This window comes from Podarcis gaigeae, assembly GCF_964106915.1.
Source record: "Podarcis gaigeae genome assembly, chromosome: 2".
NCBI lineage: Eukaryota > Metazoa > Chordata > Lepidosauria > Squamata > Lacertidae > Podarcis > Podarcis gaigeae.
The window spans coordinates 25,003,025-25,029,059 of NC_139679.1; the positions used below are offsets into that span (position 1 = coordinate 25,003,025).

Here is a 26,035-nt window from a genome sequence, read left to right on the forward strand (position 1 = left end):
GTGGTTATTTGCATTGCCATAGAGTTGTTGGTATTAGCCATTGTATTAACTTTGAAATAATTAAGCTGGAGTTAATAAACTAGACCTTCCCCACCCCGCAAATGATAACAGATCCAACAAGCAAAATCAAATAGATTGCATGCAGGTTTAATTTTTTTAAAAAAATGAATTATGGAAACACCTTCAGGGTAGAATTCTCCATAACTTTTAGTGGTCATGTACACATGAAACATTATTCCTTGAAGGCCAAAGAATGTGCCATATGTTTCCATTTACAGTAGTACTATAAATCATGCAGAAAAACATATCATAAACATCTACTGCATCACAAATTGAACGGCAACAACATCAGATGTGATTTTTCCATGATGTAAATACAAAAAATGTCTCCAAAAGGAATAACTTTCTTGAAACTTTCAGGAAAGTGCTATCTACTCTGTTTTTAAAGTCCTGGTGATTTTAAAATCCAGGTAAAATGTAGAAGTGAAACAACATAATAGATGCCCTATTCCCTTTTTGCAGTACAGTGGAACCTCGGGTTGCGAACGTGATCCGTGCGGGAGGCACATTCGCAACCCGCAGCGTTCACAACTCGCACATGCAGGTCGCGATTCGGCGCTTCTGCGAATGCGCGAGCGCCGAAACCCGGAAGTAACCCATTCCGGCACTTCTGGGTTTGGCGCGGAGCACAACCCGAAATAGCGTAACCTGAAGCATCTGTAACCTGAGGTACCACTGTATTTAATTTAGTTCATGCTGCAAGCCAATATACACTTACTCAGAAGTAATATCCACTGAATTCAGCTGCACTTACTACCAAGAAAATATGTATAGCAATGTGCTGGAAATCTCAAAGATTACTTGCAATTCTTTCAAATTCTTCTGCTGTCTGCACAAATTATTTACCAGAACAGTTTTTCATGGTTGTCTTGAAAAGAAGAACAATCCAATCAAATTTGGGAGGGGGGAGACACCAGACAGTTTCCATATTGCCTCTTTGACCTAAAAATGCTGTCTTAAAAATACAGCTGTAGTGGTCATTTTAACATTCCAACCAAGTACTTACATGATTTTGTAACTGAGTTAAGCTATCCTATTTTCAGTATGCTTGCATGTTTAATAAAGACAATTCCATTTCTGGTATCTGGAAGAACGAACTATGAATCCACAGATGTTCACTGCCTTAGCCTTTGCTCATAACCTTTCAGCTAAAAATAACTACTTAACACAAAGTTAGTGGATGCTATTTTTCTGCAAGTACAATATTTGAGTGAATCACAAATAAAATGTTTAGCAAGAATACATATCCAAAATCTTTCTCATTCAGAAATGAGATGTAAAGTTCTTTGTTCAACTGAGTACAAACTGGCTGTACTGCATTGGTGACAATGTAGTACCTATGACTTAAAAAACAACAACACCTATTCACAGAAAGCTTATATCAAAGGAGTCTGGTGACTCCAAGCTTGAGCATATAATGTCCTGGGCAGAAGGCCCTAGTCATATGCAATTTAATTTCAAAACATCGTGGCAAAAGGGCTTCTAGTACCCCAAATTGCCATCACTTTCTGAAACGCCTTCATTGATCTTGCCTGAAACTGAGGTACTGAGAGAGCTGAAGAACTAAGGCAGTCAATCTGTGTTGCTTGCATGCCCATGGTGTAATCTAGGTACCCCAAAGTGTCACAAAAGCTTTTCATACATTGTACAGAGAGGTGAAAGACTTCTGGATTCAACTTTTCTACATTCTGTTGCCCTGTGGATGTAAACGTCTGAAGTTCCCAAATGAACAAACAAACAAACAAACAATGCAATTCTTCCCCAAGTGATGATGTACTGAGGACCTGTCACTAGTAGGCGAGTTCTAGATTTCTACTGTCTATGTTTGAAAGCAGAACACACACAAGTGTGTGTACGTGTACATACACTCAGAGTTAAAAGAACCAAAAAAGTGCATAGTAAAATTAGAAGTAAATTAATTTTGCCCTTCAGAAAATCGTTCCCATTAGCTAGAAAACTGTAAACAGCTTCTTCAAACACACAGGAGCTTAGCCAGGACTAGGAGTTTTCTGTACCAGCTTCTGAAATAATGTTGACTAATTTTGATGGCCTTTTCAACACAGCTGAAATAGAAAAAAATGCACCTGGATGCATATATTCAGAAATTAATTGATTGAGAGTTTTCCAGTTTGGCAAATGAATAAACTACTGTACTCTGTAGACTAAGAGCACCAAACTCAGCCCTCTAATACATTTTTAAAGTAGCATGGTTATTAATCTTCAAATTTTTTCAAGCAGATTGTAAGTGGCTACCAGAAGCAGAATCAGGAAGTTACAAGATTGTCTCCGACTAAATAACTGTGAATGCAGAATAGTTCCCACAACAGTAATGAAAACTGCACTCTCTCTATCCCTGCACAACCCTAAAATCTGCTTCAGGAGATTGGAGGCAGTTCCACTGAGTCCGCAGAAGTCATTCCATGCACACAATGATTTAGCTGCATACAACCCAGAATGTTTATTGAGCCACCGATAAAGTTGCAAAGGATATGTAAAAGGCAACTTTGTTAAATGCCCTCCCAGCAGATGTGAAGGCAATAAACAACTATTTTACTTTTAAAAGACAACTGAAGGCGGCCCTGTTTAGGGAAGTTTTTTATGTCTGGTGCTGTATTGTTTTTAATATTCGGTTGGAAGCTGCCCAGAGTGGCTGGGGAAACCAAAGTATAAATAATAATAACAATTATTATTATTAATAATAATAACATCTTAGATAACTTACATCATAGTTAATGCAGAGGTTTGAAACATGGGCTGCAACCTGTTACTTATAAAGATGATCCAAAATGTTTTACAAAGTTGTCTGTAACATGCACAGTTGATTTAGAACTTGGGGGAGGGGGGGAAAGAGATTGTTCAAAGCCCTGTTAAAAATGAAAGCTTTGCCCCAATTAAAACGTTAGGTATATCATATTCTTCCCCAAAAACTTTGGGGGGGAGGGAATGTGGTATTTTACCGAGGTGTCTCAATATGGTGTTTGCTTTCTAAATGCAGCTATTTCCTTGTCTTAAATAGTACAAATAGCACAGTGTCGTTTAATTTTGGTTTCTGAATCAACACACATAGTAATTGCCTTAACTTCTATACGTACAAAAGGGCTCCTGTTTCTGCAGCTTCTGAAAATAGTGACTATTACCATGTGTCTATGTTAAACACATCTAAGTGAACTTCATTCTGATGGGTGAGCTGCACCTGAAGATTAGGATATAGCACCTCTCTTGCTGGTAGTGCTAAACCTCTCAACAACTTGTACCAAGATAATACCACTGATTATTATCAAGTTCTCCCTAGCTCTCTGACAGCTTTAATGTAGGTAGGAAGCTCTGCCTTATGGTGATTCCAGGTTTTCTTTTCAGAATACTTGTAGGGGTATCTACTGCCCTCTGAATGTTAGAAAAACAAACATGAATAAATCCAACTTCCTGGCTGACATAATCCAGCAAGTTTTCCCAAACAGAACTAGGGTTTGAAACTTCCCTCTACATAGTCCAGCTTCCCTAATTAAATAGAAGGAAAAAGGGAGAGGCTAATATTTATGGGTTATGCAGTTGGCAGCATCTGGAACTTCCTGTGAAAAGCTGTATATTAGAAACACATTAGACTGACTTTGGTGCCTTGCTGAATTTCTTCAAGATGAGGCTACCTAATTTGTTCTATTTCTACATATGCCCCTTTATTTTAAAACCGGACATTTAAAATGGGAGTTACTAATGTTAAATAAGAAGAGTGACCATGAATGAGGTGTCTATTATAAAAGGGGGGGGGGAATCCAGGTTAATGCTCCAAGTTAGGTCTAGCAATCTTATTAAAGTCCCACAAAAATATACTGGATGGAACATCATGGAAGAGCATTGTGGGAAATTAAAATATCAAGTTATATAGCCCTAAGTGGTTCTTTACACCACTTCCAAGTTATTATTGTTATTATTATTATTCAGTTTATATATTGCCCTTTATGAAAAGAAATCAGGTTGGCGAGCTACATTAGAAACACATTAGAAAACGTAAGTTGAGAAACTTATACCATTTGGTGAAAGTGAGAGGTTGAAATGAATTTAAGCAGAGGTGGTGGAAGAAAAGCCCTGCACACAGATCAGTTTGCACAGCAATCCACAGAACGAAGTATTGTTAATAGCAAATGATTTTCGTTCTGCTTGACACAAAGATGTATTTATGATGAAGTGTTTTTCATAACTGAGCAATGTGCCCGTCATTCTCAAGCGAACCTTAAGGAAGCGAGTGGATTTAGGCCTTTGATTGGCAATGCAATTCCTGCTTGGCTGAGGAGGGCAAAGGAAAGGCAGATACAATCAAGGAATAAAACATTCAAAATTAATAAGTAACATCATTTCTCATTAAGCCTGAAGCAGAGAAGGGAACATTAAGTTATGGCTGCAGCAATATCTTTTGTGTACCCATTAAGTGAGTTAGGCAAGAATTCCCTAAACTATTAAAGTGCATAATATGCACTGTTGTCTGACAAAAAAGGCACCAAAATATTCTTAACAATTGTGTTCCTTCGTTGGACACAAAGAAACAAAGAGATCCCAAATCTCTTTAAATGGAGTTACCCTTTGGTAGACTGTAGCCTTGCTGACTAATCTGAAATATGAAAAGCTCAGAAAACCAGTCCCTGGCTAGGTCTTGTTGGATATGCTGTTCCCTGAGCTACAAACTGCTTCTGTTAGTTCTAGTTCCTAAATCAAAGTTGCCACATGAAAGCCACTTCAAAACTGTTCTCTGCAGAAACTTTCTGCATGGCAATCAAATTGTGTGAAGACAAATTCAGCGACTTTCTCTACACAAATTCAACTAAGTGAAATAAAAATAAAATGTTTGTGGCACAGTAGAAACTGTCTTAGTCCACTGAGAAGCTGCTGCACACAGTGGCGGAGGAAGAGGAATGCGGGGGGACCCGCCCTGCCTGCTCTCCACCCACCCCACCCCCGGTGCTGGAGCATGAAGTTCGGCCTCTGGTTGCACCTGACTGAAATGCTACATGGAGCAATTTGAAAGGGTCTCTATAATGTTCTCAAAAGATCTCACATTCCAAATATAGTAAAACAAAAATATATAGTGCTTGCTACTAGAACTGCAACAGGACTAGACAGAGAGACACGCAACTTTCAGGATGGGTGCCGACCGTGGAGAGCTCCTTCTCTGTATTGAACCCACAGCTACAGAAGTCCCTCCCACTGAGCCCATGACAAATCTTTATGCTGCAGACTTTTTGAAAGGCTCTGAAGACTTATTTTTCAATGGGACTTCCAGCTATGAAGCTTGTTAGCTAGGAGATGGTCTTGCTCAATTACATTCTCTCTGGTTGTGTATTCTGTGCCTTGTACCTTAAATGCTGCTGTGCAGTATGCTCATGTTTTGCATTCTGTACTGTTTTTCGTCTTTTGTTTTCCTTGTTTAGGCAGGCAGTTGCACATAAAAGTCTCCTTAAAATAATTTAAATGACTTTTTAAAACAAAACAAAACAAATTGCTTTTTTTAAAAAAAAAAAAAGCTTCAAGGGATGCGTAGTTTTCACATTCTGCTTACTGCTGTTCCCAGTCGCTGCCACAGACGTGTGCTAGTGTTGTGCACATCTAGCTTCTCAACATTTGATGAAGAGTCATTGATGAACGTTTTGAGCGCATGCAGATCTTCCAGTCTAGGACAAAAATGACTACCGGTACTTCACTTTGAGACTGGTGTCTACTCAAATTCTGGCTTTTTTGGCCATGGCAATGAAGCAAAGATCAAGGCCTCCCCCAAAGCATGCATGCACAACCATGCACACAGACTTATAGTGTGTACACAGCAAGACAACAGGGCTGCTCCCACCATACAACTCTTCCCCCAAAAAGCTGGCAAATGGAAGACGAAGAACCAAAACCACATTTAAACAAACTTTAAGTAATGTAGTTGGAGACCCTACTTGGTTATCACCAATTCTAAGCACTGAAATGTTGAGGAAAGTTTGAACACACCATACAGCACTGTTTATGTAATAATTAATGTGGGTGAAAAATGCTTGCTCTAATGGAACCAAGGCTAATAGTTATTCCATTAACACCACTATTTAGGTTACAAGCAGAGAAGCGCGTGCTATGAATGCCTCCTGGCCTCTCAATTCTCCAACGAGCTCCACTCTCCTTCCCTGAAGTAATTATAAGCTGCTCCTCAAGAAAATAATTTCTTCAAAAGGAAGAGCCAGGAGAAAGAAGGGCCAATGCTTCATACAGAAATAGTTTGTACAGTTAATGAAAAGGAGCAAAGCACGGTGCTTATCTTCCCTTAATTTCCTTAACACAGGGAGCATTCATATTCGGGAATATATATATAGACAGACAGATTTGTCTAATTTCCAGTAATTTCCTTGTCATGCCTTCACATAATTTGTATTAGAATAAATGCCATTAATTTCATAGTCAGTGTGTTCTCCTGCTTGCTCTGCAAAATAAACTGCCAGAATGTGTGTTAATTTTAAACTTATGCTTTCAGTGCAAAAAAACAGGGTTGGAGTCTTTCTTTCTTTTTCCGTAACAAATGAGAAACTTCAGCTTTCCAAAGGAAAAAAAAGTTTCCCCTAATAACAAATAGTCTGGGTATACATAAATGATACTAGTTTACAACAGCTGAAAGACCACCAATACAGTTAAACAGGGAAATACCTGCCACAAGCATTTGTGTCCACAGCACAATAGCCCAGATCCCATGCATGAGCAACAAGAACTTCATTAACATGAGAATGGGGGCTAAGTTATCCCCCAGTTTCATCCTGCTGCATCTCAGTACATACCATTTCAGAGGGCATCTCAGTACATACCATTTCAGAGGGCATCTCAGTACATACCATTTCAGAGGGCCTCAGAAATGCCTTCCTAGGCTTGCACAAAATCCACAGCCTTTGGATACCAGCCAATGAAAATATACCCTATCCAGCAAGGAAACTGTAATATAACAGTTTCTAACACTTGCATAAAGAAAGTGAGGATTTCAAAGGACTCTTAAATACAACCTGCTCTTAAACTGAGCATTTACTGCATGGTAGAAGCAAATGTCACAAATGGAGACTATGACCAAATGAGGCCGACAGTTTCGAATGCCCAAAAGTGACAAATAAACCACAGAAAGAAAAAGCAGAAGAAGACACAAACTGCCTGATGAAAACTTGACATGCATTTATAGGTCACTCTCAAGTACCTAAGTTATTGCAAGTTAAGAGCATTTTAGATCTTGAAAGTATGACCTTATAACCGAATTATAATATCCTGTTCACAGTTTCTTTTTTTAAAGAGCAGTATGAATGTGAGGTGCTCCTAGAGTCTGTGCAGTTTTAGCTGTAGCGGTTTAAGGATATTCATATTGTAGAAACTCCTTAATTAATTGGCAGATTGGCTGGTAATAATGCAGGCATAGGCAAACTCGGCCCTCCAGATGTTTTGGGACTACAATTCCCATCATCCCTGACCACAGGTCCTGTTAGCTAGGGATCATGGGAGTTGCAGGCCAAAAACATCCGGAGGGCTGAGTTTGCCTATGCCTATAATAATGCAACAGAAAGTGTGCAGAGAAGGGGAAGGAGGATATTTCTAGCCAGCTACAAAGGCTCAGAGCACACAGCCTCAGGGCTCAACCGCAGTCCCTCAGGTATCGAAACATTCACCTAAGCAAGGTTAATTATTTTTAAGAAGATTGTTACTTTTCAAGGCAGACAAAATGTAGCTTCCCTCCCCTGCCCACCCCCCACCACCGCTTGCCTAATCAAAGAAGTCTGTTAGAAGCTTGCTTAACAATTTATGGCTTGCTCTAACATTATTCCACAAGAAACTGCACTTGTTGGAAGACAAACCTAAAGAATGTTGTAATGCCTATAATCCGCGAACCTAGAGAAGTGTTATGGGTTGACAATTGAAATCTGCCTAAAGGAAATTATGCTGTTAACAGACACAGCTAAAATAAAAAGTACCCTGATGATCGTACTCTGTGGGGTGCCATGTCTAACATGACCGGCCAGCCAGAAATAATCATAGCTATGTCCAAAGTAGAAGTGATTTGCTGGCAGCTCCTGAATGCCATCTTTGGCCCAACAAGGGTCTACAGCTCTGGAGGGGTAGTAAAACGGGGCTGCCAGTGTGAGGAAAAGCAGCAACAGGAAAGCTCACTGACCAGTTTTTCTCCCTGGTCCAATCCACCCTGCCTAGGACAGCAGTAGACTTGTTTAGAAGTTCCTGATGGACACAATATTAAGTTTTGCATAGCATGCCCACTATTTTGGCGGGTGTACAGATTCCCTTATTTTTTATTGTTAGGATTCAGTATGAATTATTAGCCGATTGTTTAATCTTAGCGTAACAGTGACTATTAATATGAGATGTTTGGGGCTTATTGGAAATGTTGTTTTTATGGCTATTTAAATTTGCTGGGCTCTCTTGTGAATTCTTAGTGAATTATCTTGAAATTGAAGTCTAACGTTACGAAGTGCTTTGCAGAGGGGAGCCTACCATAGAAAAGCAGCAGACAAGTAAACCATTGAAGAAAGCCAAGTTTGTTGGAATGGGAACGGGGGAAGGAAAGGAGCAAAACAATTAATTTGTTCAGTCCAACCTGTACTGATTGTTGGCAGCATGTCGTGTACGGCTCATGTAGTTTTAGTGGGCAAGTGTGAGCTGCAAAGTTCCCTGTTCAAACAGCCATGAACTGCAGATGGCTTTAAGCGTGGTTCCCTCAATTTCTCTTTCTGTCCCAGTTCCTCCATCCCCCTCCCCCTCCGCAATACGATGATAACAACGCTGACCTCTTTTACCAGATTACCGCAAGGATTACAGAGATAATGTACCCAAAAAATGCCTTCTAGAATCCATAGTATGACAATACTTTCGTTAGAAAAACCAAACTGTCACAAAACAGGGAGCAAGTGTCTCTGAGTTCTCCAGAAATCTTCATCAGGCCTGTTTGTTACGCAAAACAGGAAGTGGGAGGGGCAGGGGGCAGAGTGTTGAGGCCATAAAATGTACTAGTATCTCTCTTAAGATAGGGAGTGGGAAGAGGGATCAGGCATAATAGATTAGGTTTCGAGTTACACCTAGGGGCACTGGGATGAAGTAGTGCCTGATTCCCCTTTTTAAAAATATAAAACCCAGTACAGTAGTTCACTAGCTCTGTCTACAGTCATATACAAACTACAGAAGTTAGTGGTGGTAGGAAACTATATATATATATATATGCACAAAGCAGAGATCATTCTTAGGTAGTGTACCAGGTTGGGGGGAAATATCAATGGAAACTGAATATGGCAGCTTTACCTAGTGGCTGGAGAGAATGTGCACTCCAAGAAAACGTGTGGCATTCAACTACGTATTAATCAGAATAGATCCATTGAAATTAATGACCATGACCAAGTTAGGCCCATATTAATTTTAAGCGGTCTCCTCAGAGTAAAACTTAGCTGAACACCACCCAAAGCTTTGAACTGTCTCAAGTTGTATTATGCATGACTTTGCAAGTCGGTTCTTATCTGCTACTAACACTATTTCGAATGTATCACCTCACAGTGACCTTACCAGAGCTGCAATCCAAAGTATATTTAACCAGGAAGCATTTTTAGAACTGGACAGTTAAGACACCCAAGGGGGGGGGGTCACTGTTGGAAGGCGCTTGGATTTAGGATAGTATTGAAGTAGCTGTACAGCCACCTTTTCCTCTCTCCTTTTTTAAGAGTTTGAATAAGACATTCATTAGTTATCTTCCACCTACTGTGTTTTAAGCGTTCTTTTTCACTCACTCACCACCACCAAGCTACATCTCTTTTTGTTTTTCTTTTACAGACTAATTAAGCATCATAGCAGTATCTTCCTCTTTATCAATTCATCTTCTGGATTGAGCTCAACGACTTGGACCTTCACCGGTGGGCCTCTGGTCCAGTAGAAGCTCCCTCTGGCAGAAGAAGGCAGACAGTTCTTGCCAGTTCCCCCTTCCCTTGCAGCCTTCCTCCACTGCCACTATTCTAGAGGGTCTCCCAACACAACTTGTCAGAGAATGAGGGGGCTGCAGGGCAAAAAAACACTTCCCCCTTCACCTAGCAGCATCCTATCAGCAGAATTCCACTCACTGAAATTTAACAAAATTTCTTATTAAAAAAATCTTTTATTGTTCTGAATATAAGCCAAGTACAATATTCTGATAAACAAAAACCTATTAAAATATTGTAACGTGCCACTCCTATGTCTGAGCAGTATGAGATTCCAGGGGTCCCAGGCACTCGCCCAGGGTCTGTGTTTCCTTTTGGAAATGAGGCACAGTGGAAAGTGTGGTGTCTTTATGATATATGGTTTATTTACACAGATATACAACCTGAGCCTACAATGGAGGGGCTCACAACATTAACACTCCAAGTGGGTCTTACTGCTCCCATAGCTGCAGCCATGGATTCAAACAGAAATCAACCCTTGTACTCTGGCCTTCTCCCCAGCCACTTTTACCAGACTGAAACCTTTCCCCTCCATCCCAGTCAGCCGGAAACACACCACCTCAAACTCTGCCTTTGTGTTCTAAGTAACTCAGATCTGGAGGAGGGGCCCCACCCACTTGCAGTCTGGCACAGAGCCTTTGCTTTCTTAATGACTTTCTTAATGACTCATCACCTTCCATTTGTTCTCCTAACAGCCTACACCCCAGGCAATTTCCTGGTCAGGAAACTGGCCTGGCTTATATTTTAACATTTACTGGATCCCAGAATTTAGGGGAGTCTAGTACCCACAATGCGGGTGGCGCTGTGGGTTAAACCACTGGGCCTAGGGCTTGCTGATCAGAAGGTTGGTGGTTCGAATCCCCGAAACGGGGTGAGCTCCCGTTGCTCGGGCCCTGCTCCTGCCAACCTAGCAGTTCGAAAGCACATCAAAGTGCAAGTAGATAAATAGGTACCGCTCCGGCGGGAAGGTAAACGGCGTTTCCATGCGCTGCTCTGGTTCGCCAGAAGCGGCTTAGTCATGCTGGCCACATGACCCAAAAGCTGTACGCCGGCTCCCTCGGCCAATAAAGCGAGATGAGTGCCGCAACCCCAGAGTCAGTCAGGACTGGACCTAATGGTCAGGGGTCCCTTTACCTTTACTAGTACCCACAAACTCATAACACTATTATACTATTTAGTCAGTAACACAAAGACACAGCCATCCATATCCCCTCAGTTCAAAATTCTATCCAGTCACTTGTACAACAAATACAGGTTACCCACACCTAGACAGCTTATAACTGAATATTCTAGCTGCCTAAAATAGCTACTTCATTGACCAGCGGCTGTCATCAAGTCTTCATGAATATTCCACGCTACTATCAATCATGGACATTGACAGAAATCGAGGCACATGCATTGTAAACTACTGCATCTTTAAATGGTCATTTGCACACTCCTAAATATGTCAATGTTAACAGCAAAGTTAACACATACAAAAGCAACCTATCTTTCTGAAATTAAACACCTGAAGAATGAACATAGCTGTCAACGTTTCCCTTTTTTTAAGGGAAATTGCCTTATTCCGAATAGGATTCCTCGCAAGAAAAGGGAAAAGTTGACAGCTATGAGAATGAACTTAATGGCTAGCAGTTTTATATTTCAGTTTTATGATACAACCACAACTCAGCAGATTGTCAGCACAAGCCAACCCTGTAATTAACGCAAGAGTTTTCCTCCATTACAGACTCAAATTCAAAATTTTAATTGAGGATGTTCAAGAAAAATAGATGGGTGTGTTGTTGTTTTTAAGACCAATACAGTAGTACCTCGGGTTACATACGCTTCAGGTTACACACTCCACTAACCCAGAAATAGTGCTTCAGGTTAAGAACTTTGCTTCAGGATAAGAACAGAAATCGGGTTCCGGCGGCATGGCGGCAGCAGGAAGCCCCATTAGCTAAAGTGGTGCTTCAGGTTAAGAACAGTTTCAGGTTAAGAACGGACCTCCAGAACGAATTAAGTACTTAACCCAAGGTACCACTGTACAAAGGTGGAATCCTTGGTCATTTCTGGGCAGGGCAGAACACCACAACTCAACCATAAAGCCATATAAAGGCTGGCCTTCTGTAGCCCATTAATCTCCAGGTATTGTTGGGCTCCAGCCAGCATGGCCAATGGTCAGGGGTGACAAGGAGTTGCAGCCTGAAATACCTGGAGGGCACCAGGTATTTGGCCGTTTTCATATGTCGTGAAGGCTGAAATTTCAATTCAGTGGAGCCAAAACACAATCCATCCTGTAGATTTAAGTATCTGTCCACAGTCGCCTACTTGTTATCTGGGGCCCAGAATCCACATTCCTTTGTAAGAAAATAGGAAATAAGGTAAAACCATTTTTGCAGGCGAAAAATAAATAATTCAATGGGGGGAGGGTGACAAGAAATTTTCCACACTGGGTACCACCTGACCTTCCTACGCCTCTGCATGTATTCACATTTTAGTATTCCTGGAAAAACTAAAGAACACCAGGTGAGAAGATGTGGCTTTCAGTATGCTCTCATTACAGGGCATTGTGAGGGGTAGAAGCTTAATCTTTGCAAATTTTGGGCTAGTACAGTAGTACCCGGGGTTAAAAACTTAATTCATTCTGGAGGTCCGTTCTTAACCTGAAACTGTTCTTAACCTGAAGCACCACTTTACCTAATGGGGCCTCACTCTGCCGCCGCACCACCGGAACATGATTTCTGTTCTCATCCTGAAGCAAAGTTCTTAACCCAAGGTAATATTTCTGAACAAAAAAAAATTCCTTCCAGTAGCACCTTAAAGACCAACTAAGTTAGTTCTTGGTATGAGCTTTCGTGTGCATGCACACTTCTTCAGATACACTGAAACAGAAGTTTCCAGACCCTTCTATATAGTGAGAAGGTGGGGAGGGGTATTACTCAGAAGGGTGGTGGGAATGGGTGATTGGCAGATAGCTGTGATGAGCCTGTTGACGACTCTTAACGACTGCAATAGGTCTTACAGGAAAAAGCAAGGGGTGAGAAGGTGAAAAATGGCTTTGTCATGTATAATGAGATAAGAATCCAATGTCTTTGTTCAGACCAGGTCTCTCCATGGTTTTAAGTTTGGTGATAAGTTGCAATTCAGCAGCTTCTCTTTCCAGTCTATTTCTGAAATTCCTTTGTAGTAAAACAGCTACTTTGAGATCTTGTATAGAATGTCCTGGGAGATTGAAGTGTTCTCCTACTGGTTTCTCTGTAATACCCCTCCCCACCTTCTCACTATATAGAAGGGTCTGGAAACTTCTGTTTCAGTGTATCTGAAGAAGTGTGCATGCACACGAAAGCTCATACCAAGAACTAACTTAGTTGGTCTTTAAGGTGCTACTGAAGTGTTCTCCTACTGGTTTCTCTGTAATACCCCTCCCCACCTTCTCACTATATAGAAGGGTCTGGAAACTTCTGTTTCAGTGTATCTGAAGAAGTGTGCATGCACACGAAAGCTCATACCAAGAACTAACTTAGTTGGTCTTTAAGGTGCTACTGGAAGGAATTTTTTTTTGTTTTGACTATGGCAGACCAACACGGCTACCTATCTGTAACTAATATTTCTGGGTTAGCGGAGTCTCTAACCTGAAGTGTATGTAACCCGAGGTATATAGAAAATACTACACAGTACTGATACAGTTGTTCAAGGAATTCCAAGTACTTCACATATATTATCTCTAAAGTATTCTTCGTCCCTCTCCTGGAAACAGGTACAGGGGAGGTGAGAGTGAAAAATAGTTTGCTGGGTTAGGTCACCCAGTGGATACATGGCTGCGGTAAAATGTGGACTGGAGTTGTCCCAGCGCATACTCTCAGCCACCACACCATGCCTGCTTTTGAAACTTTAACATAGGGAGAAGTGCGCTTTTTGCCTTTTGTAGCCAATGTGCTAATTCCCCCTTTAGCATCTTCCTCAAATAAAAATTCCTGGCTCACTGTACAAAAATCTTAGTCACCACAACACACTTAACTCATGTGTATCTCCCAGCCATGCTAGCAAAACATGCCTATACAGCAAGGCAAACTAAGGCCCGGGGGCCGGATCCAGCCCAATCGCCTTCTAAACCCGGCCTGCGGATGGTTCAGGAATCAGCATGTTTTTACATGGGTAGAATGTGTCCTTTTATTTAAAATGTATCTCTGGGTTATTTGTGGGGCATAGGAATTCATTCATATATATTTTTTTCAAAATATAGGCCGCCGCCTCCCCCCCCCCAAAGGTCTGAGGGACAGTGGACCAGCCCCCTGCTGAAAAAGTTTGCTGGCCCCTGCTATACGGTGTATAAGCAGATCAAAAGACAACAGGTTTTTTTTTGGGGGGGGGGGTTAACCTGCAAGTGTCACACCAACTCCAAAATTCACCAGCTGCCACTGTCAGCTGCCCTAAAATCTATGAAATCATCAGACCAAATGCTATTCCCACTTAATCAAACCTGTCTCCATGGTAGGAAAACGTAACATATACAATTAGCAAACAAGAACGCTGATGAGTTATGACGAGGGAGGTTGCTGAAGTGAGAAATATATTGATAACCTGAAATGGTGATCAACCTACAGACCTTAGAAAATCAGGCTATGGACCTAAGAATATGAGGAAAGGGCAAATTTCAGTTGTAGGTTTTTCCATGCAGACATTCCCAGTTTAATCCTGGACATAGCCAATCAAAAGAATATCTGGGAGCAGTGCATCTCTTTTGAGTAACTGGAGAGTTGTTGTCTCAACATACACTATGCTGGGCTAGGGAGACCAATAGTTTAATTTCACATAAGACAGCTTTGAGGGTTTTGTGTTCTGTACATATCCTACAGTTTAGTGAAAATAAGCACTGAACAAAAATACAGCCATATTATGGCCAATAGAGCAACTCATGTAAATAAAGTTACTTCCTGTCCCAATATTTTAACACTGAACAATTGACATTGAATTGAAGTTCATTCACAATAAAAATGTTTACTGTATTTTACTCCATTCAGTTGAATAAACAGATTAAAATAAAGACCAAAGGTCCACCTAAATGTATTCATGAAAACCATGTAAATTACTAAGGGAGAGAAAAGATGGATTAGAGCATTAAAGGGAGCCCAATGGAGAGCGAATCCACTATTCAGAACACCCACACAGAGACAGCAGCTCCCGACAAGAAAAATGTTCTCTACAAAAATAAACCACAAAGATTCTTTTCATGAAAAATTAAAGAGTGCTCTATATGCAGATTACATGACATTTAATTTTAGGAAACTCTGCTGAAATGAAACTCTTCTGTGCATGATTCACAGTTCATGAGATAATAAATGATTAAATAATACACATCCTTTTAGATAATTTAATACTTTTCTTTCTTTCTAGCATAATTAATTCCTTCTTGCGGTATATTTCACCTAGATTTCATGATTAAAGCAGAAATGGAAGCCATTATTACTTACTTACCTTGACACTGAAATCCTTGTTTGCCAAACCCCCTAGGCAAGGAAAAAGAGAGAGAAAGACAAAGTTACCTTTTTTTGTTGTCGTAATATGCAACAGCAATATTATTTCCTGTCAAAGGAATAAGTTTTCTTAACTTCTGCTTATGGAGTAAGTCCCACTGAGTTTAATAGCGCTTACTTATGAGTAGCCCTGTACAGGGTTCTGCTCTCAGCCTCTTTACACTCAACCAAAAAAAATTCTGAACAATTAACTTGCAAAGATTACCTTCTGATACAATTTATGCATTATATTCACAATGTAAGGGTTCATATCATTAATACTATTATGGCTCTTGATGGATGCAGCCCACAACTTTGTATGCAGCAACACTAATAAAGGAATAAATTGTCTTGGCTTGTTTTACTGTCCAAAATATACTTGCGATGCAGGAGAATATCAGGTGGGGTGTGTGTGATAAACTGGCAAGTGAGATACATTTGTTAGTAAGTGGGCCAAAACACCTAATCTCCAAGGATTTGTTGGATTCAGTGAGAATACTAGAGCTGCAAGATTCTAGTTATTCACCTTCTCAAAACTGTCTGGATGGCCTTGATAGCCCCCTACCCCCTTTGTTGTGGTTCCTGCCTTTTCTTCTTTTAAGAGAATCTAAGTGAAAAACTAACACATACACACTCACAAAAAGATAGCTTGGCCTTATATATAAGGATGCAAGACAAACGGAATTTCTACCAGTTGACAAAACACAAACATGAACCTCTGTTATTTATTTTGCTAACATGCATTTCGGGGGGGGGGCTACATTAAGGAGCTCATATACAAATACTTTCCTCATAGGTGTTTATATACAGATACTTAGTTTATACTACTCAAACCTACTTGCTAGGAGCAGCCTGCAACACTGTAGGATGGCACACACACAAGTTTTTTCCACAGTGAAGTGGAGACTTCAAACACACACACACATTTACTTTGTTTATATGCAGAAATCTGTGGGAATAAAATTAAACACACAGAGGAATTCAAACAAAGCTTAACAATGTTGTTTGTGAAAACCGTCCTGATATTGAAGGGTGTTTATTTTAACCACCATTTTTTTAATATACATGCCACCTTTAAAAAACACTGCTGCAACTGTCTCAAGATAGCCAGATTGTTGAGGTCAAATGCAATACTGTATAAGCAATAATGCTAAACTAACAACTAAATTGATGCTACTGAAAGTTACTAATACGTAATCAGAGCATCCCTTTTTCGTGTTTTTAAAAGTTTCTATACTTGACAGAACTAACTTCTAAATAAAACGAGTAATCAATTGATGCCACATAACAGATTACTTTATCTCTGATTTATTGATTTTTAACACAGTTAAAGATAAGTGCAGTACACTTGCAACCTACACACATTTAGCTGGTGCTAATTCAGTTTTACGAACTTGGCAAATAAATAAAATGGAATGGAAAGCAGGCAGGTGTACAGGAAAAAAAAATACTTTGGCAATCCCACCCTCTATTGCACCCAATGTGTTTTGACTATACACAATTTTGGCTTTAGGTGCTCTTCCTGGAATGTAACCCCTGTGTAAGTTGCGGGCTTACTGTATTGAAAACATAGAAGCAAAGCAGGAAAGGGTAAAGGCTGCAATTTCTCCCTCCCTCTCTCTCTATATATATTAGTAATAAATTGAAGTTGAGTGGTACAGACTTTTTTTCTGATCCTTCATTGAAGGGGGCCAAAAAGTGGTGGTTCCTCCACTAGGCTCTCTCTCTCACTGCAAATACTCTACAATTAAACAATTTTTTTAAAGCTTAGATTCTGCTTACAAGCGTATTGGAAAAAATTGCAACATTAAAAAAAAGAACTGATTGGGTGACAGTGGTGTTAACAGTGCTGCCCCTTTAGAGAACAGCTACCCAAATTTTGTATTTACAATTCACAGGTTTTCTGAAGTTTCCCAGACTCTCATTAAAAAGGCGCCTATATTTTATCTCTGAAGCAGAAAAAGGTTACTGCATGCTGTCTCTGAAGAATATTAAAAATCCTTCCTAGCTGGAAAAGGCAGTAGAAAACAACTTTTCTTGTCACCTGCCAGCCACAGGATATGTTTCCCCATTCAAATGCAGCCTGTGATTAAGTGCCTTTTATCAATGCAGTTTTAAACTGTATTCGCTATCATTATAAACATGATTAAATGGGCCCTACAGCAATTTTATATCTATATAACTCTACTCTTCTTTTTGTTTCATTCCCCCCAAAATTATTTTCCTCTTCTAATTACATTAAATAAATTGGGCATTATCTTTAAAATGTAAACAACTATATCATTTTTATCACCTCCTCATTTCTCTCTCCAAAGTTCTGCATGCCCATATGATGGACTTCTCAACAAGTACACAGAAGTGGAATGATATGCAGTAGACCAATTCTATCCATTTTAACTGGGTTTGTCTTCCAAAACAGTATTGGGATGCTTTTAAAACACTGGAATTGAATGCTTCTTAACCTGACTGCTTCAACTGATATTTTAAGTGTGTGTTGCATTAATTATGTAATCACATCAATTTACTTATTTATTGTATATTATTGTTTTATTTCAATTATATTGTAAACCGCCTTGGGATAAATATCATGAAGGGCTGTAAATGCAAACATATATGTTTGCTTGGAAATAAGCCCCACTGTATTAAGCAGAACTTAACACAAGTAAGTGGGCATAGGTTTAGAAACAGGCTTTCCCCTGTGATAGGATGTCAAGGCCAAGAAAACTTTTGTTTTGGCACTTCTTAGACAACACTTAGTACTCAAAGTCTGATACTATAGCACAAAACAAACACAAAATATCTAAAGTATTAAGGGTTCATGCATTCACAATCCATACATTTTCCTTTAATGCACATGCAACAGAAAGTTCTCAGCTTTTGCTTGTGTGTATTTTAAAGGGAGACACTGGAAGCTACCCTTGTGCTCTTCCTAACCAAGGCAATACAAAAATATTTAGTAACAAACACTGGATTCGAAGTATCATCTGACAAGCAGAATGCTTTCTTCAGCAGGGCTTCCTCCAAAGTGCAGGCAACCCCCATTTACGCGGGGGTTACGTTCCGAGTCACCTTGCGTATAATTGAAGCATCCTGCAAACACCCTCTGAACCTCTGGGAACCCTAGAAAAACCCTTTTACAAACCAGCAGCCCTACCATACGGGTAAGAATGGTGGCAATGGAGGCACTCAGTCTTCCTCATTGCTGAAGGACAATTTGCAAACAATGACAAGCAGGGTGGACCAGTACCCCCAAAGTGCTTGGCTGTGGGTGAGACTCACTTGGTGGAGCTGATGATGTCTTGCGGAGGAACATGATGATGGCCAGCTGGCACTTCTGTTTCTTCAGTTGGTCAAGACATTTTTGGGCAGCCTCAAGGTCCATGGATGCAGTTTCAACACAGGTGCCAATGTTCTTCAAATCGAAGCATTGTTTGAAGTGGGTCAGCCAGCCAGAACTGGCTCAGAACTCCTTCTCAGGCTGCCTGAAGTGCACATACAGTATGAGAGTCTTCTTGCGCAAGGTGCTGCCATCAATGGGGATATGCTGATGGTTCATGTCCTTTAGCCACAGAGATTCAGTGCTTCATGTGCCTTCGACAGGACCTCATCCTGCACATGGCTGGGGACCTTGGCAGTTGTAGTTGTACATGCACTCGCCACCTCCAATGCCCGGATTTTCTTCTCCCGGGCACCACTCGCTGCCTCTTGGGTTTGTTTGTCATCCCCCGAGGAAGATGACGATGTGGTGCATTTAGGTGCCATCTCAAAGAACACCTCAAGGAAAAAAAACACACCTGCAAAAACTCCAACACAACCCCTCTCTCTCAACCTCTTTCCTCAAATTCAAACTCTCCACAGGCCTCAGTCCTTGGTGCAAGGGCTCTTGGGATTGCAATTGTGAAAGCCCATGGGATTGCTATGTGCTGTTCCTGCGCCTTTTCTGGCTTCTTCACGCCTCTTCTGGGGCCATTTTAGCCATTTTAAAATTCACTTCTGGCTCGGCGTGATGAGCGTACACACAGTGACACACATGTTGAATGCACGTAAAAGGGAGGGTTGCCTGTGAGGATAGACCTGACACGTGGAAGTCCTAAGGTTCTCTCATAGCTGATACTATGGGAATGGCTGAGTATCCAGTCCATACCATACTCTCGGACAAATAAGTTGCAGCATGCAAATAAAATGGATGCATTTGGATACAAGCAATTCACAATAAGACAACATGAACACTCGTTTTTCTTCATTCAAGATGAGCCCAAGGTGCACAACCATTCACAGTCTAAACCACAGCCAGATATGTGCATGCAAACGACGTACAACACCACTTCAGCTAGCTGGCATTGTAACAGCCTGGCATTGTCTTGAGGAAAGAAAGCACTGCTTTATCCCCTTGTGGCTCCTGAGTGGTTTTTATTAGTTTCCTCCGTATCGGCTATGCGCATAAATCTTATTTATGAGTATGAACATCTAAGAGGTGCAATCTGCAAAAGTATTTTCAAATCCCCTTGCCCACCAGAGGCAGCAACAGGAAACACAAAAAAGGGAAATACCAAACTCAGTGCAAGAGATTCAAGCAATCTCGTCCTAAGCAACTGCAGAATCATAAGAGTTTGTAAAGTGACAGGGCTGTGTAAGAAGAAGGGCAGCATGCACACAAATGCTTATATGCATGAAGTGGTTACAAAATCAAGGTTAAGTGGAACAGCTGCATGCAAGCACTGTGTACATGACATAACCCAACTGCTAAAGGGGAATATATATAGGAGAAAGAAAAACTAAATGAATTCAATGGGTAGGACAACTTATGCTGCGGTTAAAGAGAATGCACTCTGTTATGAGTTCACTGGCATCTTATGGCAGCTCCTAAACAAGTGTATGGGTGTAGTAAGATGCTAAGATGAGGGCCAAAAACTGTACAGTGGTACCTCGGGTTACATACGCTTCAGGTTACAGACTCTGCTAACCCATAAATAGTACCTTGGGTTAAGAACTTTGCTTCAGGATGAGAACAGAAATCATGCGGCAGCAGTGGGAGGCCCCATTAGCTAAAGTGGTGCTTCAGGTTAAGAACAGTTTGAGGTTAAGAACGGACCTCTGGAACGAATTAAGTACATAACCAGAGGTACCACTGTAATTCAGTCCTGGCATTGGGAGGTCCTGTGGAGAGATGGGTGGCTCTTGGTTCCAGAAACAGGTAATAGCACAGTTTAGGTGTAGTCTTTGATTTGTATTTATCCACAGAAACTCAGGTGGCAGTGGTAGCTATAAGTGAATGCCACCTTTGGCAGGTACACATACAATGTCTGGTTCCGGATCGGGATAGCCTGGCCGCTGTGAACATTCCTCTAGACTGGATAGTGTGAATCTGCTCCATCATCTGGGACTTTGCTTGAGGTTGGTCCCAAAGCCAGGGCTGCTGCAGAATGCTGCAACCGTGTAACAAGGTTACTCAGTGGAGTATCCTACCACACACATATTACACCACTACTAAAGGAGCTGCATGGGCTGCCCATAAACTACAGGGCAAAGTTCAAGGTTTTGATGTCTGCCAACCAGGATACCTGCAGGAGCCGCTCTCTCTCCCTACTGCCATCTGAATATTCTGCTCAGCTGCAGAGTTCGTCTGGGTTGGGCAACTAGCATGAAGGGCCTTCTCAGTGGTAGCCCCCTTCTTACAGAATCACCTCCCCTCAGAGCTCTGACAACTGCAAATATATTTTAGCACTTCTTAAAAGCCTACTTGTGCATTCCAGCCTTTTCTGGAGTTTAATGTTAGGAAAACCAGCGACCAATTTGGAGGGTGCACATAAGTAGAGAGGGGAAGTTCTGTGGCACAGCCCAAAGTCCTTCTGCTAGGAGAAGTACTTTGCTGGATACCACCTCTAATGTTGCAATGTTACTGTGCTGTTGCTTTTTAAAATCATTTTAACTTGTACATTGACTCAGGTTGGATTGCAACAGGGGTAGAGAAATGAATGTAACATAACATACAATAAGTAAACTTCTAGAGAGTAGGGTTGTAGCAGAAAATAACTCCCCTGGGTGAAATTTATGTACAACAATTTCCTTGTCAGCTAGGTAAACAAAAGCCAAACTACATATGATAATAGGAGCTCCAAGAGTAGATCTGCAGATATTTTAAATTTTTACTTTGGAGGACTGTGAATTTGATTGGACCAATGGCATGGCAAGGGGAAATCATATTTCCACACACTATTTTCCTGATCTATAGTCAACACATACAGAAAGCTGCTGTTTTACCCTTCAAGGAAATAATACAGGTATTGTTCTTTTCCCTTAATTTTACTTCAGGATGGGATAGCATGGGGAAAGAGCTGAAATCCTCCAGCAATACTGCTCTGACCTAATTCAAAATCTCTCCCCACCCTACTCACTTCAGCCGCTTTTAAGTAAATAAAAATAAAAATGTTGAGAGATCCATCTGAACATCTTGAGTGCAGACTGGCCAAAAGGGCAGGCAAGAGATCAGCTACAGAAAATAATTAGATTGCAAGGGTTGGATCCTCCATGGAGCATGCCTTTGGAGTCAATAAATGGATTGCACACAATAGACAAGAGATAAGCACGTACAGTAAACTTTAGGGTGCAGTGGGGTGGTAGCAAATTGTACTTCAACAGACGACAGGGGGGCAGAAACGTGGTTAGTTAAGCCTCTACCTAAGTAAGTTGGTAAAGCAGCAAATAGAACAATACACAAGGCAACTGATAGCCCACAGCATCACTACAGGGAATTTCCATCAGTGAGTTTAAGAAATTTGAAGAAGGGTTCTCTTTATCTCAAGTGAAATGCAGTTGGAAGTCTCACTAGATAAAGCTGGTGCAGTACAGAGTACAATAATGTATAAGATTTTTTTCAATCCCCAGGTAGGATTGGGAGAGAAATCTGTCTGAAGCCCTGGAGAGCTGCTAGCAGACAGGATGGACAAAACTGAGCTAGATGGACCATTGGTCTAACTCAGTACTAGGCAGCATCCTACAACATCCTATGGTAAGATACAAAATCTTGTATCTATGGTCTGTGCAACAAAGAAACTTTGTGTATGGAAAGAGGAAACTCCAAAAAGCCGTTTTGCAAAGATGAGACATAGAAAAAGGACCGCTGAGGGTGATGGAGGAAGAGGGTGTCTTGCATCTGTTTTGTAATATTGTTGTTGTTGTTGCATTCACCATATTTTTCCTTCTATAAGACACCCCCAGGTATAAAATGCCCCCTATTTTGGGGGACTCAGATTTAAGAAAGGGGGAGAGAGATATCCATGCATAAGACATCACCCTAATTAGGGGGGGACCTAGTCTTATACACAGAAAAATATGGTATATCCCATCTTTTTGTCCAAGCAGCTCAATGCAGAGCACACAATTCTCCCTCTCCTCAACTAATCACCACTGAGAGGCAGTGACTGACCCAAAATCACCCAGTTAGCTTAATGGCCAAGTGGGGATTTGAACCCTGAACTCCCAGGTCTTAGTCTGATACTCTAACCACTACACCATGCAGCTGCTTGCGAAAGTTGCCCCCTGTGGCTGAATGGGATTTAAAACAATCCCTTAAGCAGATGTTGTTGGTGTTGTTTGCACACTTTCAGCATGGGGATGACAAATCTCACTCCAGATGTTTCTGCTGTGATGTTGGGAGAGTTATACAGTGTGCAATCCAATCTATGATGGTGTAGCTCCCCAGTTAACGTCCGTTCCTTGACTTCCTGATCTGGGGGGGGGGGGGAGGTGAAGAGTACTTATCGTGGTGCAACAGTGGGAAAGAATCTCACACGAAATAGTGAAAGAGCGAAAGAGCAGCCTTACGCAGTTAGACCCAAGATCCATCTAGCGCAATACTGTCCGCACTAACTGGCAGCAGTCCTCTAAGAGCTCAAGCAGGCAACATTCCAAGTGCTACCTGGAGGTGCCAGGAACAAAAACCGGGATCACATATGGAAACAACAATGAGATGCGGAGGACAAGGTTTTTGTGTGTCTAATAGTTGCAAAGAAGAGGGAACTTTGAGAGATGCAGAGTGAGAAAATTGGCAGCTAGAGTTGGGAAAATCTGCACTTCCCAAACAACTTGGAAAAGATGGGTCACTCCAAACAGCATGGCCAATGGCCAGAGATTATGGGAGTTGCTCTCTAACAAAAGCTGACAGCCAACCATTTCCCATCACCGCTGGTGTAGAGCCTGGTCTGCATCTGCATCAGTGCAAATGGATTTTAAGTGTCCAGAGGGGGACAGGGTGAGACTGTTTCAGAAGGAAGCCGACTCAAGGACCAAGAAGAGGATTGTAGATGGAAGAGAGGGAGAGTGTGTGTTCTGGTCTGCACAGGAAGACTCGTATTGGAGTTGCTTTCATATCAGTGGGAGTGATGAACGGAGTTCTGGATACAACCAGCTTCCTCTGGAAGATACAGCTGGTGTGGATCTCTCTTCAGCGCAAGAGTGTGGCGGCTGAGAAGAAGGGGGCTACAGAGCCTTCCCTTTAAAAAAGAGTGTCGTTCCAGGATCCCAGCAAAACGGGTTGCGTCGTAGGAGAAGTTTTTGGTTCTGAGAGCACGGTACTGCGTGGGGGTGGAAGTCTTTTACTGTATGAAATCAAATGGGCTTTTATGGGGTGTGCATGCATGTGTGATACAGAAGGTCTATCTAAAGGCACTAATCCCCCCCCAGATGTGGTCAGCGGAGCGGTGAAATGGACAGAAGGACTGGTGTTGGGTTTTTTCCCCAGAAGTGCATAAATGGGTTGACGTATTTGTGGGGTGGGAGGGAGTAAGCTCTCTTTCCGCGTGAAAAAGGTGCCACACTACATCTCCCAAGAGCCTTAAAGTAGAAAGATCCTTTCTGGCAAGTTGGAGTGCAGGAAAACTAAGTCCATTGGGTCAGCCTGGCCCAGAAGTGTTTGTGTGCCCCGATGAAAAATGCAGCGCCACATGAACCACCCCACACAGGGGTGGTGCCTCCCTCCCTCCCTCTCCTCTCCGTAGGAGGAAAGTAAGAAGGAGAGACGCCTCCCATACATGCGACTGCATGGGGCGGGGAAACGAGCTCCTGTCAGCGGGGAAGGAGTGCGCTGGGGTCTCGTCGAACCGACGGAGCCCCCGGAGAGACGGCGAACCTCAAGCGCTTCCTCCTGCCGGTGGAGAGAGAGAGTGTGTCTCTCTTTCTGCCCCAAGTCCTTCACCTGTGAAGTCTGCCGAGCGGCTGAAGGGAAGGAGATGACTAACAGCTCTGAGGCGGCGCGGGGAGAGAGCCAGCCTGCCTGCCTGCCTGCCTGCCTGCCTACCCGCCCGCCTCGCTTGCCTCTCCGCGAGTGGAAGACTGCGAGGCTCCCGGTTGGAGGAAAGGCAAGGCGGCGAGGGAGTGCCGCTGGAGTTCCCCCTCTGCAGCCAGCGCAGCGCCCGGTTCTCGGGCGGGGGGTTGTGGTGGGTGGGGGGTTGAGGCCGCGCTCGCTCCTTACCAGATGAAGTCGGTGCAGTGGCTGCAGAAGGTGGGCTGCTTGAAGAAGCGCGCGATGAATTTGTGGTCGCGGACCTCGTGCACGTTCTTCTGCCGGAGGGCCCCTTTGCGGGCGAAGCCCCGCGCTGCGTCGGGACCCGCGCCGGGCTCCGGGTTGGGAAAGACGTCGGCCATGGCGCGCGCCCCCGCCCCCTGCTCGCTCCTTGCTTGCCGCGCCGCGTCGACTTTTGACTTCGCCTCAGCCAGGAAGCGCCTCCTTCCCTCCCACTTCTCTCCCTCTGCCCCGTCCGGCAGCCGCCGACACTCTGGCAGCGGCGGGGATGGGCGCTGCCTCCTGCCCGCTCGGGCTCCTCCTGACGTCTGAGCCACGCGCAGCAGGCAGGCGGGGGGGAGGATCCCTTTCCCCGGGCCAGCCCCCGACGGCTCCGCCTGCCCGCGCGCTCACTGGACCCCCTGCGGCGGGGGGAGGGGCCACCAGAAGGGGGAGGGCTAGCGAGCGCCGGAGAGACAGAGCGAGAGTCGGGGAAGCCCGTCTCTAGGGCAACAAGGCGGCGTGTGGGCGACTCCCCCAACTCCGGGGGGGGGGAGGAGGAGGGGTGGAGAGAGAGAGGGGGAGGGAGGAGGATGGCGCTCGCCGAAAAGGGCCCTCTTCATTGCTTCGCGCGGCGCCTCCCCTCAGCAGCGCCCTGCGAGCGAGCGCCCTGCTCAGCACCTGTTGCATTCGGCGCTCAAGCAGCCGCACCTCGGATCGCTTCAGTTTTTCAAAATAACGCGCTTGCGTGTGTGTGCGCGTCGTCGACGTGGCGCTTGAGAGACTTTTTTGCCACCCGTGGAGAAGAAAAAAAGTCACGCGCCGGACCCTTATTCCCTCACGTTGAAAGGCACTCAAAAGAAATGGGCCCGCCGCCCTGCCCATTTATCGACTCCCCTCCCGGCTCCTCAGCGCGCTGATCGGGCCCCAAAGGTTTCCCGGAGGAACGCATCGCTTCCAGCCGGTTTCGTTTGGGGTTGTTTGGCAGCCAGGCTGGGGAGGGGAGAGAAATCCGCGGG

The 26,035-nt window shown here is 42.9% G+C and overlaps 1 protein-coding gene across 6 annotated transcripts in view; it reads right to left on the bottom strand.

Annotated features, from left to right (window-relative positions):
- PRKCA (protein kinase C alpha) overlaps positions 1–25,355 on the bottom strand; it is a 191,878-nt gene extending 166,523 nt beyond the window's left edge. For 4 of the 6 annotated variants that reach the window (XR_014561332.1, XR_014561333.1, XR_014561334.1 and 1 more), the window contains exons 1-2: positions 24,987–25,355; positions 15,480–15,511 (exon numbers count right to left, since the gene is read on the bottom strand). Coding sequence is in view for 2 of the 6 variants with exons in the window: in XM_083727536.1 (XP_083583662.1) it covers positions 15,480–15,511; positions 24,987–25,159 (205 nt within the window). In the remaining 4 variants the exon portion in view is untranslated. The remainder of the gene's footprint in view (positions 1–15,479; positions 15,512–24,986) is intronic. The other 2 variants (XR_014561335.1, XM_083727537.1) reach the window with 1 other exon arrangement.
- Positions 25,356–26,035: the final 680 nt, after the last annotated feature.